The sequence below is a fragment of the Condylostylus longicornis genome, unplaced genomic scaffold, assembly GCF_029603195.1.
Source record: "Condylostylus longicornis isolate FDR11 unplaced genomic scaffold, ASM2960319v2 ptg000009l, whole genome shotgun sequence".
Classification (NCBI taxonomy): Eukaryota; Metazoa; Arthropoda; class Insecta; order Diptera; family Dolichopodidae; genus Condylostylus; species Condylostylus longicornis.
The window spans coordinates 456,444-469,673 of NW_026577978.1; the positions used below are offsets into that span (position 1 = coordinate 456,444).

The 13,230-nt window shown below is 21.5% G+C and overlaps 1 protein-coding gene across 5 annotated transcripts in view; it reads left to right on the top strand.

Moving 5' to 3' along the window:
* LOC129618530 (TPR-containing protein DDB_G0280363) overlaps nt 1–7,806 on the top strand; it is a 191,915-nt gene extending 184,109 nt beyond the window's left edge. For all 5 annotated transcript variants that reach the window (XM_055533328.1, XM_055533330.1, XM_055533331.1 and 2 more), the window contains one exon: nt 7,712–7,806. In XM_055533328.1, the coding sequence (XP_055389303.1) occupies nt 7,712–7,770 (59 nt within the window). In that variant the 3' untranslated portion in view covers nt 7,771–7,806. The remainder of the gene's footprint in view (nt 1–7,711) is intronic.
* The last annotated feature ends 5,424 nt before the right edge of the window (nt 7,807–13,230 follow it).

Here is a 13,230-nt window from a genome sequence, read left to right on the forward strand (position 1 = left end):
AATATTATTTTTTTGTTAATATTTACAATATAAGAAAAAGAAAATATTCGTAAAGAAGAGAAAGAGGATGGTATTAACAAATTGAAGAGAAGAGTGAAAGCTGAGAGGGAATATAGGTATAGAAGAGAACTATGTTGAGGTAGAAGGAGAAAAATGGAAAATAATATTTTTTTTTTGCATATTTTATTTCGAAGAAAAAAAAAAAACGTTCACCACAGTCGATTTTTCTTTTATTTTTTGAATTCTTTTGTGTTCAACGTTTTTTTTCTATTTTTTACAATAAATGCAATATCCTATGTGCATTATTTAAAGCTACTACATGTAAATATGAAAATAATATTTTTTGTATATTTTATTAAAATTTTATGTATTCAGAAAAAAAAATATGAAAGTCATGTAATGTGGTTAAGAAATTTTTCTATCAGTACTCCTCCTCTTCCCATATAAATGTTGAAATTCTTACATGTTAAATTTAATCTATACATATACATGTGTATGCGTAAATATTTAAGTAAAATAGAAAATAAAATTGGATGCCAATATGAACTTCTCATTTTTCTATTTATTTTTTTTATAAGTTTTGTTTAAATTTTGTGTTAAAGTAAGTATACCTGGAAAAATGCTATCGAAAACTAAATAAGAAATGAGAAAAGGCAAAATTGGTGTTGTTAACCCTAAGCAATATCTGTGCGAAAATTTTTGGCCTCATTTATTTTAGAATTCTAAAATTTGAGCATTTGTTATTTTCTGTAATTTTTGAAGTTAAAATAATTAATTTATTTTTTGTAGTTATGTGTATGACGATTTAAAGAGAAATTGTTGGAATCCTGACTAAAAGTTGTAGAAAAAGTGATGTTGAATTTTGAACTATGTACCTAAATCACTGCTGAAAATTATATTTCTTAAAAATTTAAGAGCATTCGATAGATTATGTTCAATTCGTTTTCGAATTAGGGTAGAGAGAATTAGGGGCAACAAAATTCGAATATAAATATGAATATTTTTAAAAATATACACATTTTAGATTCATATTGGTTAGCGTTACAAATGGAACTTTAAATTTATATTACTAATGAAATTTATATTACTATGAAAAAAACTTGGTATACTGCTATATCGACATACAAGTAAATACATAAATATGAATGTGCATTATGAAATATATAAATATGAATGTATGTAAGTTATAGAAAGAAAATAAAACCGAAAGGATTTTATTATTATTATTGAAAGGAAAATAAAAAACAGTCCAATGTTGATTGAAAACAATAAATGTAAAAAGAAAAAATAATATTTATAGAAAAAATGCATTCAGAATGTGAAAACGGTGAAATGAGTATGCAGTGCAACCTGAGTATGTAAATGTAAAATAAGTAAAAAATGGAGTTGAGGAAGAAATTTAAGATGAAGAGAAGAAATTTACGAGGGAAAAAGTAAAATTAAACAAATGAAAAATTTTATCATGTTGTTTAAGTTAGGTAGGAGTGTGAGAAATTTAAAGATAAGTGGAATAGAAAAAAATATTAAACAGTCCATTCAATACGAATGAAAAAAATTATATAGGAAAATATTTTCTAATATTTAGAAAAGGTAGAGAACAAATTGTAAACATAAATAAAAATTTTCACAAAAAACATAGAAAAAAAAACTGCACGAGTTTTTATTTATAATTTTTTTTTATCAAAAGTTGTAATTAAAATAGAAAAATTCTTGTAATTTGAAACATGATTTTGGAATAATTGGCAACAAGTTCCTTTAATTTCCCAAATTTATTTAAAATATAGTTATTCTGTAGACAAACTGTAATTTTAGTTGATTATATATTTCGTTTTTAATTATAAGAAGAAAGAAATTTAATTTTTGATTTTAAGAAGAAAGAAAATAATTTGTTCCAATAGAGTATAGAGAATGATGGCCAGAAGAATTTCAAGAGCGTGTAAAACAAGAATAATCTACATCATTCGGTTATTAATTTTAGCAGTTTTCAAATTCGAATAAGTCCCTTAAAAATTCATTACGATTTTTTCTTTTTGAGTCATTTAAAACTCACTCAAAATATTTTTTTTTGTTTTATAAATAACCCAAAAGAGTTAATTTTTCTTATATAATAATTAGGTGTGAATCATTTTGTTAAAATTCGTAAATTCTTGGTTCCAAAAAGGACTAAGAACGAGGGATTAGTAATTAATTGAAAATATTAAAAAATTACATACTCGTAATAAAGAATTCAAGATTTTTTAAGAAAATCAAAAAAATATTGCGTATATTGCACAAGGATTGTCTGCAAATTTTCTGTGTTAATCTATATGTTTTGCTCCTAATTGGCAATTTAACAAAAATTTTCAGTGTGTACTGATATCAACTGCTTAAAAACAATTTAAACAAATAAATTCGATGAAATTTTTGGAATAAGTTTTAATATTTTTGTACACTAAGGGGAAAAATTAAGTTGAATCAGCGGTAGTTGAAATCTATGTATATTTAATAATAAGAAATTTAATAAAAAAAATTTAAAATAGCGTTAAATATTCCAATATTTAACCAAGAAAAAAATTTCTTATGCATGTTAAAAATACAATTTAAAATAAAAATTCAATTAGATTTGGCAACAAAAATAACTACTTTAAATCGAAAAAGTTTTTTAATAATATTTTTTGAATTTTTTTTTTCTTTTGTTTTCATCATTTTTTTCCTCTTTATTTTGGTATCTTGATTCCTTAAATATATTCCTTATTTTTTTCTAAATTGACTGCAAGCATGTTGAAAAATATATATGTATTCATACACACACCTTTCTTGTACATATATATATATATATATATATATATATATATATATGTGTGTAAATTTATTATAAATATACAAACATACTTGAAATTTGCTTTTTTTCCTTTCATTTTTTAATGTATACAAAAAAGAAAATATCTCAGTGTTAGAAAGCTTAAAAGTTTCAATAGTTTATCTTGAAAAAGAAGAACAAAAAATCCAAAAAATAAAAAAAATTCATGGATCCTTGAAGTGAGATTTTTTTTTTCTCGTGAGTATCAAAATCGAGCACAAAATAATAGAAGAGAGAAAAAAAAATTAAAATGAAAAACAAAGATAAAAGAAAAAGAAAAATTTAAAATATAAAATGAAAAAAAATAATTTCAAATTCAAAAATTATAAAAGAAAAGAATAAAGAATTTTTTCTTTATTCCATAGTGCTCTTGAAAGCAATGAAAAAAAAAAACGAAAAAAGAAACTATAAAATACAGAAGAAAAAGACAGAAAAAAGAGGGAGAAAAAAACAAGCAACACTTAACAGAATAGAAAATGTGTTTCCGCTTTTCTAATATTTATATTGTTCTATTTCTATTTTCTTATTCTTTTCATGTTCATAAAGTATCCTTTTAGAATACTTAAGTATCCTTTCTCTCAATATTCTATGAACATACACACTATTTATATGGGTATATGTGCATTGTGCATATTATAAAATTACATTTGTATATAAAAATGTTTCCTGTTATTCTATTGCATAGAAATTTCTACTTAAATGTTACAAAATGAAAAAACAAAAAAAAAAATATGCATAACGAAAAAAAGAAGTAAGAATGAAAGAAAAAAAACGGACTTATTGTACAGTTATTTTTGGGATGTTTGTTAGGTGATGCATTCTTAGATTATTTTCAGGCTTATTAGTGTTAGTTAAATGAAATTAAATATAGAAGAAAAGCAAAAACAAAACGAGATGAAAAATGTGCAAATAAAAAGAAATAATTGAAAAGAAAAACCAAAGTTATGCATTGAGCATTAACATGAAAACATTTAGAGAAAAGAATCAAAAGAAAAGCAAAAATAGAAGAGAAAAGAAAAAATAAAGAAAACAAAGAATTTTTTTCTTTTATTCTCTTTTTTTTCTTTCGTTCTTTTTTTTTCATTTTATTCTCATTATTGTTATCATTATTTCTCTTAATATAAATGGAAAATTGTGTATATTTAAGAATATATGTAAGATTATTCATGTGATTGCAAATATATTTATATATGCAAGACACGTGTGTATGTTTATATATGTGTGTGATTTTTATTTAAAATTTAAATAAATTGATATCCGTTTTTGCTTTTTTTTATATATATTTTTCTCATTTACTACCTTAGTAAATAATGTATGGATTACAGTAAAATATATAATATACGAACGGTTTAATTATGAGTCAGAAATTTCCTATATTTTATGTAATTAAATTTGTTGCATATTTATTTTAGATACCATAACAGTTATACAATATACATACATAGTTTTCTATACACAATAGTTTTGTATTTTGATGAGATTTAATTTATAAGTGTTAGTTTAAAAGCCTATAATAGAAATTCCCTAATACAACTGTAGAACAGATGGATGACGTAACCAAAAGAATAAGTCAAGACTGAAAAATTGAAAAAATTATCTTCACGAATTGGGCTCAAACCAATGACCTAGCGTTTTCTAGGCGGATATTTTACCAGCTAATATACAGAGGTATGAATAAACTACCGGCAAATTGTTACCGGCATACAATCACAATTTCTTATGTGTGTGTATGTAAATAGAAATTTCTTAACAGCTATAAAGAAATAATCCAAGAAAATTGAGAAATTTATCAAAAAATATTAATAAATTAAAATGTACGGTCATGGGTTCCTTGTTAAAATTAAAATTCTAGTATGCAAAAGAAAATACCAGATTGTCCTTTAAGAAAATGTTTCCTCAATTTTCACTTTATTGTGATGTTTAAGAGAATATATACATGCGAAAAAATATTGGGTATTGAGCTCTGTCTATTCCTTAAAAAGCAGTTAATGTTTATGAGAGGATCAAATTCGGCTCAAATATTTTATAACAATTTTGTTTCCTGATCTAGACTTTTTTATTAATTAAATTATTTTGAATCAAAAAAATATCTTATTCATGTTGTAAATGTAAATACCACAAAATTCTTAATAATTTTCTTAAATAAATTTTTCGAATTTTTATTGTAAACATCATCTACCCATTTCATCATAAATAAATAAAAATATGTACATATGTATGTAAATATTGCGAATTTTTTTTTATACAATTTCTTCTTTTTTTTTTTGAAATGGAATCAACCATAATATTATGTTGCAATTTAAAAGTGTTCTTAAAAAAAAAATAGAAATAATAATCAGAAAACAAAAATGTGAATCCTAAAATGAAGAAACAAAAGCAAACAAATTAAAGATAAAAAAGGATAACAAAAACAAAATACAAATATCAGAGTAATTAAAGAAAGTTTAAATAAAAGAAAACAAAAAAAAATGGAAAAATACAAAAAATTATGTATGTACAATATAAGTATAAGAAATTTGTTCTAAATATGAAGTCTTTTTTTTTAAGATATTACAAAAAATAACAAATTAATGTACAATACAATATACATATATGTATATAAGTATTTTACGTATAATAGTTTGGGTATAACAAGTTGTGTTCGCAATTCCAACGATGATAGGCGAACAAAAAATATATAATTTGTCTCGATTCTTTTTTTAGTTGTTGGAAACGAAAATTCGTTTTTCCGATAACTAGATCTTTGAGAGACAAGATATGGAACACATTCGTTCTTTGACAGAGAAAACTTAGCCATCTAATTTTGAAAATCCGGGAAAATCTTATTTTTCTATCAATGAATCATTTAGATTAAAAATGTTTTTGTACATAAGAAATATTTTTACGGCTTCGGGAAAAAGTTATTTAAGTCAAAAAAAAAAAAATTACAGTTAATTCAATGTCATTGATTTTTTATTCTCTGTTGACCTACATTATCACTTTATTCACTTTCAACGAAAAATTCCTTGCAAATTGAAATGAACATGATAACCTTCTTCTTCAAACTTACAGGAAAGGAAAAGCAATAACTTGAAATTTGAAAAAAAAAAGCCAATTTAATATTTCGTATTCGTTTTTCGTCCAGTATATTAGTTTACTTTTGGGTAAATTAATGCAATTTCAAACACCCTGTACATAAAATTTACAATGAGATTGTATTGTTGATACCCATAAAAAAAAAAATTTTTTTTTTGAGTGTATAAATATGGAATTTTTTGAAATATTTTGAATAGGAATCCTTATGTAAAGGAAACTCTATAAAAATGTTATACTCGTACATATTCATATAATACTATTAACATACATACATACTGTATGGTTTTCATGCAGAATACAGACAATGTTAATTATATAAAAACACCTTTTTTGTTTGAATTTTTTAAACACTTTTTTTTTTTTGTTTTTGAGTATAACGGTATTCGTATTCAACCTCTTCCATTTATTATTATTATAATACAGTATAATGCACATTTTTTTGGTCCTTAAATTTTTTTTGTATATTTTTTCATATATATTTTACATTATAATATACCTAGTATATACACACATATACCAAATATATATGTGTGTAGAATATATGTATGTATAAATACTTATTTATTTTATTTAATTATTTTGAGCTTTAATCCTTCTACATTTATCATTTTTTTTTTCATTCTGTCTCTCTCTCTCTTCTTTTTTAATATGGGATGTTTAAGGATTCTTTTATTTGTTTTTTTTTTCTTCTATTTTTAATAGAAAATTAATTATTTTATAAGTGGTTCAAGAATTTTTAGTTGATTAAATCTATAGGTAGTAGGTTATTTGCTATATACACAATTTAGTGAGTAAATATATTTTGTTTGTAAATATACTTATATTATATGTATGAATGTACATATATTTTTATATAGGTGCATATTAAAATAAATAAAAATTAAATGAATATTCATGTTATACGTTGTTACACATTTGTTGTACTTGTACTTGGTCTATCATTTATAATACATGTACGAGTATGTCTATATACATATACTGTGATCGCATACAAATAGTGTATAAAATAAACAAAATTTCTTTTCAAAGATATTTTAAAAATTTTTTTATAGGAATTTTTATATTTTGTTGTTGAATGTTATAAAAAGAAAAAATATTAGAAATTTTTATAAAAATAATGGAATATTTCTGATAAAAAAAAATTTTTAATTATTTAGTATATAATATAAAGGAATATATTTTTAATAATATAATAATTATTATAAGAAAATTGTTGACATAATTTGGAGGGAAAATTAATTATTAATTTTATAAAATCTTCATACAATTATGATAAAAATTGAAACGGAAAATACGAATATAAATTACTTTAAATTTTTAACAAATTTTGATTTTCTCTATATTTAATATATAAAAAAAAAGTGCGCCTGAAAGTATGCAAAATTTATTATATACTATATTTAAATTCATAATAAATTAACCGGATTGCGTGATACTGAGTACATTTATTGAATTCATTTTTGTAGATGCATTAAAAGAAAATTCGCTTTTCTTCGGAATAAAATACTGTTATTTTTGCTAATATATGTACATATAAATTTTAATATTTCGGAAAAATATCAACACTTTCAATGAAAATTTTTTTAATAATTCTGATGGTAAAAGTTAATTTTTTTTTTTAATTATTAATTATTTCACATTAAAGTCATTATTGAAATTCGGAATTGCTGAATGAATTTTTTAAGTCTGAATCAACTATTCATAGTTTGAAATAATTTATTTATAATTTTATTCAAAATTTTAATTGATTTTTCAATTAACAAAATTAATTTTATTTTATTCTTTTTCTCATTTCAGGTAAGTTTGATTCAAAATTTTCTTCAATTACAATATTTTTTGTTGGTAAGGAATTTTAATTATAGTTTTTTAATTATAAAATTAACTATAATTTCTATGTATTTTAGCATTTTGCTAAAATTTTTATTTTCTTATACCTAAAATTTTTATAGTTTTTTATGATAGACATATAGGTACATATAAGTTATATACCTATGTATATATTTTATTTGTTGAAAAATGTATGATCATTTGAGTCTAAAAATATACGATAAATTTTTTTTTTTAACATTATTAATATTTCGTATTAATTTAAATTAGTATTGGGTGTTTTAAACTAATTATTATGAAGAATAATTTACTTTTCATTGCACATTCTTTCTCCCATAAATACAAAGCTGGAGAGAGAGAGAGGGAGAAAGAGAATGAAAAATCCAGTTTACAGGAAAGAGGATATATGAAACATAAAAAGAAGGGTATAATATTTCTTACAGGAACAATAAAAAATACTCATATAAATTTACTAACTGTGTGATAAATGATATTTTAAAATGGAGAAAAAAAAATAAATAAATTTTCTCATATTTTCTTATACGAAATTCTCTTCTCATTATTTCATTTCTATTATTCACTCTCTTTCGCCTTTTGTCAACAACGAACAAAGTAAAGTAAAAATAAATCGGCTTGAAGTTGAAAGAAAAAAAATCATTTCGTTATCATTTATCAGACTTGCATTTGAGTGTACATAAAAAAATGAGAAACTGAAAATATTAACATAGCCATGCCACTGAAAAAAAATGTTGTTAAAGAGAGTAGCAATGAATTTAAAAAAAAAACAACACACAAAAATAATAAAAAGAGAATAGTAAAAGAGCAATAAAAACACGAAAGTAGTTTTTTTTCTTTTTTCGTATCCTTTGAACGTGTTCAACTTATTGCAATATTCTTCAATAACCTTTTTATTATTGCGTTCGGTTTTTTCTTTTATTTTGTCTTCTACTTTACTTTTTATTCAATGTGTTTGCTTTTCAGTTTTGTATTGTATGTGTATATGAAACAGTTTTTTGTGTGTGTTGCGTTCACACTTTTGTACAACCAAACTCTGCTAATTTTATTGTCGTTTATGGTGCAAGTATTTGTGTTTGTTGCCTCTCCGTTGTCCTCTTAACATTATTTGTTAACATCTGCAGTTGTTGGTTTTGTTGCTGTTGTGTTGAAATAAAACAAGAAAAAACAAATTGTTTGTTTTTTTCTTCTTTTGTTTAATGATGTTGTTTGTGTTGAAAAAAAAGGAAGAATTATATAAAAAGGATGTTTTTATACATTTATGTGTGTATTCAATATTTTTTCTTCTATTTTGTTCTTTGTGTCGTTGCTGCGATGTTGTCCGCGCCTTCAAAAAATTACAAATGAGAATTTGTGAATAGAAAAATCATCACCATCGATGTAAGGGCTTTAATGTACCATATTTTTTTTTTCTATTTATTTTTTTCTGTGTAATATCTATATATGGGTTTATAGGGGTGCTCTAAATAAAAAAAAAAAGTGAAACAAAAACGAGAGGACACTAAAAAATATTCTGTATTTGTTATTAATACATATGTATAGAGAAATGTGTATTGTAGAATATTTATATCCTTTTAGTTTATGTCGGTTTACTGTTGTACCATTAACCTAACAACAAAAAAGTGGTAAGCAGTATTTATAAGGAATAAAAAGCAAAATTATAACATGAGAATAAAGAATAAAGGGAAAAAACCGAACCGAATAGAGCAGAACAAAATATAGAAGCAAACCCGATAATATGAGAAGACGCAAAATAAAAATAGTTGTGTCTCAACCGAGAAAAATACTTTTGCGGTGAGAGTAAAGTGAATTTTTAATCAAAACCAATAGGAATGATAAAAAAATAATAATAAAAAAAAAAAGAAAGCAAATAAAGAAGGAAGAGTGCAAGAATCAAAATAAGAAAAAAAAAAAACAATAAGAAAATAAAATGGAAGAAAAACGCAAAAATTCTCGTAGAGCATAAAAATTTATAAAAATAAGATTGCCAAATTTTAAGAGTAGAAAATGTTTTGTTCTTTTGCCGTTTCTTGTGCTCTCTTTTCTATATGGTAAAATTAATAGATTAAATTTGCTAAACTTTTATAAATTCGCATAAGAAACAAATTCTACTGTTTTGCAGTTGTTTCTATTATAAAATTTGTCTAAATCGAACAATTTAATACACAGTCTTTTTAGAAATTTTAGTCGAAGTACATAATAAAATTAAGATAAATAATTAAAAGTCTTAACTTTCATTAAGAATTAATTTTTTTGTTTTTTTGTATAAAAAAATCACTAGAAAATTATCGGAATTGTTTAGCCCAAAATCTCATTATTTGACAGTTCCTTATTCTGGGATTACTAGAATAACAAATTTCTCCAATATTTAATTAAATTGAATTTGAGAAAACAGCTGGCAACTCTAAAACTAGTATAAAATTGAACAGAACAAAAAAAAAAGAACGAAATGAAAAAGCAAAACTGAAGAAGGAAAAGAAAAAATTTTTAAAAGGAATTGAAAAAGAAAATAAAAAACGAAAAATATAAAAATTAAACTGAAAATATATTTGAACAAATAAAGAGAAAAGACAAACAAACGACAACAAAAAAAGCAACAAAATTTTTTTTGTTGCTGTTGCTCACTTTGTTTATTTCCTCTTTTCCTTCTGTTACCGTTGGACTCATACTTCTGTCACTCTTATATGTTGTTCTTATTATTTTTACTGTTCTATTTCTTTTTATATTCTTCTTTTTTTTTGTACCCGTTTTATGTATACCTTTCTTTCTTCCTTCTTTTTTTTATTGCCTTTTTCTCATTGAAAAATTTTCTTTTAATTTTTTTCTCTTTTTTTTTTTGTTGGTGCTCCTTTTTTTGTTTTTTTTTTATTTTTCTCCTTGCCATCTCTCAAAATAAGCGAAATAATAATAATAATCATCATTATCATCATCATCATCATCATTATGAAGAATACCATTCTAATATTATTATCAATATCATCATCAACGTTATAATCATCATCATTGTGAAGAGTATTGTGGATTTTATTTCAGATTTTGTATATAGCCGTCGTTATTCTTATTTTTTTTTTTGTTTCTCTTTTAATTTTTCTGATTATTGTTCTTGTTGCTCTGGTTTTTTTTTTCTTATTTTTTTTTTCTCATTTATATGTATATTTTTTTTTAGTATTATATTTGATACTATCATCATCATCGTCGTCGTCGTTGTCGTAGTCGTAATCGTATAGTCGTAGTCGTATAATTGTTGTTGAAGTCGTCGTGTCCTGCTTGAGTAATTCAGTGAGTGAGTAACAAGCTATCATACTTGATGGTAACAAAAAAAAATATCGCGGCGTATAACGTTTCGTTTCGTTTAAAATACAAAAAAGAAAATTAAAATAAAATATTTAAAAAAAAAAATAAAATAAAAAGTATATATAAAAAATTATATAAAAATATATATTTTATTCTTAAGAAAAAAAAATTATAATAAGAAAGGAAATTAGAAAAAAAAATTTTTCTTTTTGTTAAATTATTTTTAATTTTTTTTTTAGTTTATGAATACATACATTTAAAAAAAAATTTCTCCTTTCTGTTTTTTTTCTATCGTGTTCTTGCTCATTTTTTTAAAATATTCTTTAACAATTTTTTTTTAAATTGTTTTCTAATAATATTTGCCCAAAATAAAATGGAATAAAACAAAAAAAAATACTAGAAACCAAAATAAAAGATTTGAAAATTAAAATAATAAGAATTTAATTTATTATTGAATATAAATTTATTTATATAATTGTACGTAATGTTTGTACTCTAGTGCAATGTAACTGTAAAGTATAATAAAAAAATACAAGTGTATATCACTATTATTATCATTGCTTTTTTTCCTATAGTTATTTCATATATAATTTGTATACATACTTAAATTCTTATATTTCAAACAAAATATAAATTTAATAATATTCAGAAAAATTCAACATTGGGTCCTATTCCATTCGAAAATAAATGTACCAAAAATAAAATTTACCAAAGAAGAAAAAAAAATTTTTTTTTAGTGTGCACTTTTTATTATCGTCATTATTATTGTATTTTATTTCTAAATAAAAAATAAATATTAATAAAAATAAAAACCGATTTCACCATATTAATACCAATAATAATAATAACAGTAAAGTGAAGTTAATATTAAATAAATTCTAAAATAAATATATAATTACACATATATATGTATAAAAAATAAATAAATAATAACTGAACTTAATAATCACTGAATATAACTTAATTAAATATTATAACCACATTATAATTTACTGACATATGAATATTATATATAATTGAATTGTATATTGGTTATACAAAAATATTTTCAAATATAAATAGTATACTTATAAAATTCTATTAAAAAAATTTAATTTTGTAATAATAATAATGATAATGAAAATAAAACACTAAATAATAATAAAAATTATATATATATATATATATATATATATATATATATATATATATATATATATGCATGTTTATGCTATATATTAACCGTTATTTAATATACGAATATTAAAAATAATAATATTATTAATTTTGAGATCATATATATATTTGTATACATATATATGTATATATATATCATTTATGTGTAAATTTTTAAACAAATATTTTGAGGAAAATTTTATGGAATATTTAAAATAACCAAAAATCAAAAAATAAATATAAAGGCAATGAGCAAACAAAAAAAAAATATTTTCTCTTATTCATCATATGTACCATTTTTAAATTTGTTATATTAAAATAATAATCATATATATATATATATATAAAAATATACACATTCTTGAAGTTTATACATATACATATACTTATGTTTATTCCAACATTCAACAATAAAAATATAAATAAACTAAAACAGTAAAAAAGAAAAACAAAAATGAATTAAAATAAATAAAAGAGTGGTTATTCATTCATAAAACAAAAATTTATATAGATATATATATATATATATATGTATATGTAATTACATATAAACATATAATAATTTATGATATATATATGTACAATTTGTATTTATATAACCATATTTTATGTGTACACAATAATAATAAAATCAAAAATAAAATAAACAAATTTATTTTTTAAAAATATAAAAAGAAAAAAAAAATTTATTTTTTTTTACTTTTCATTTTAATTATTATTTTGTTTTTGTTTCGTAATTATTTATTTATTTCCGTTATATTTATTTATACATATATAATATTAATAATAATAATATTAAATTACTTTAGGGGGTAAAACAGAATATGTACATAAATAATATATATGTATATACATATATATGCATAATCATTTAATATTTTAACAATAATTATATGCATAATATGCATATATTACATATATACAGACATAGAGATATATATGTATATATCATATATATATGATATATATGTATATATCATATATATATGATATATGTATATATGTATAATGCATAGTGTTAAAAA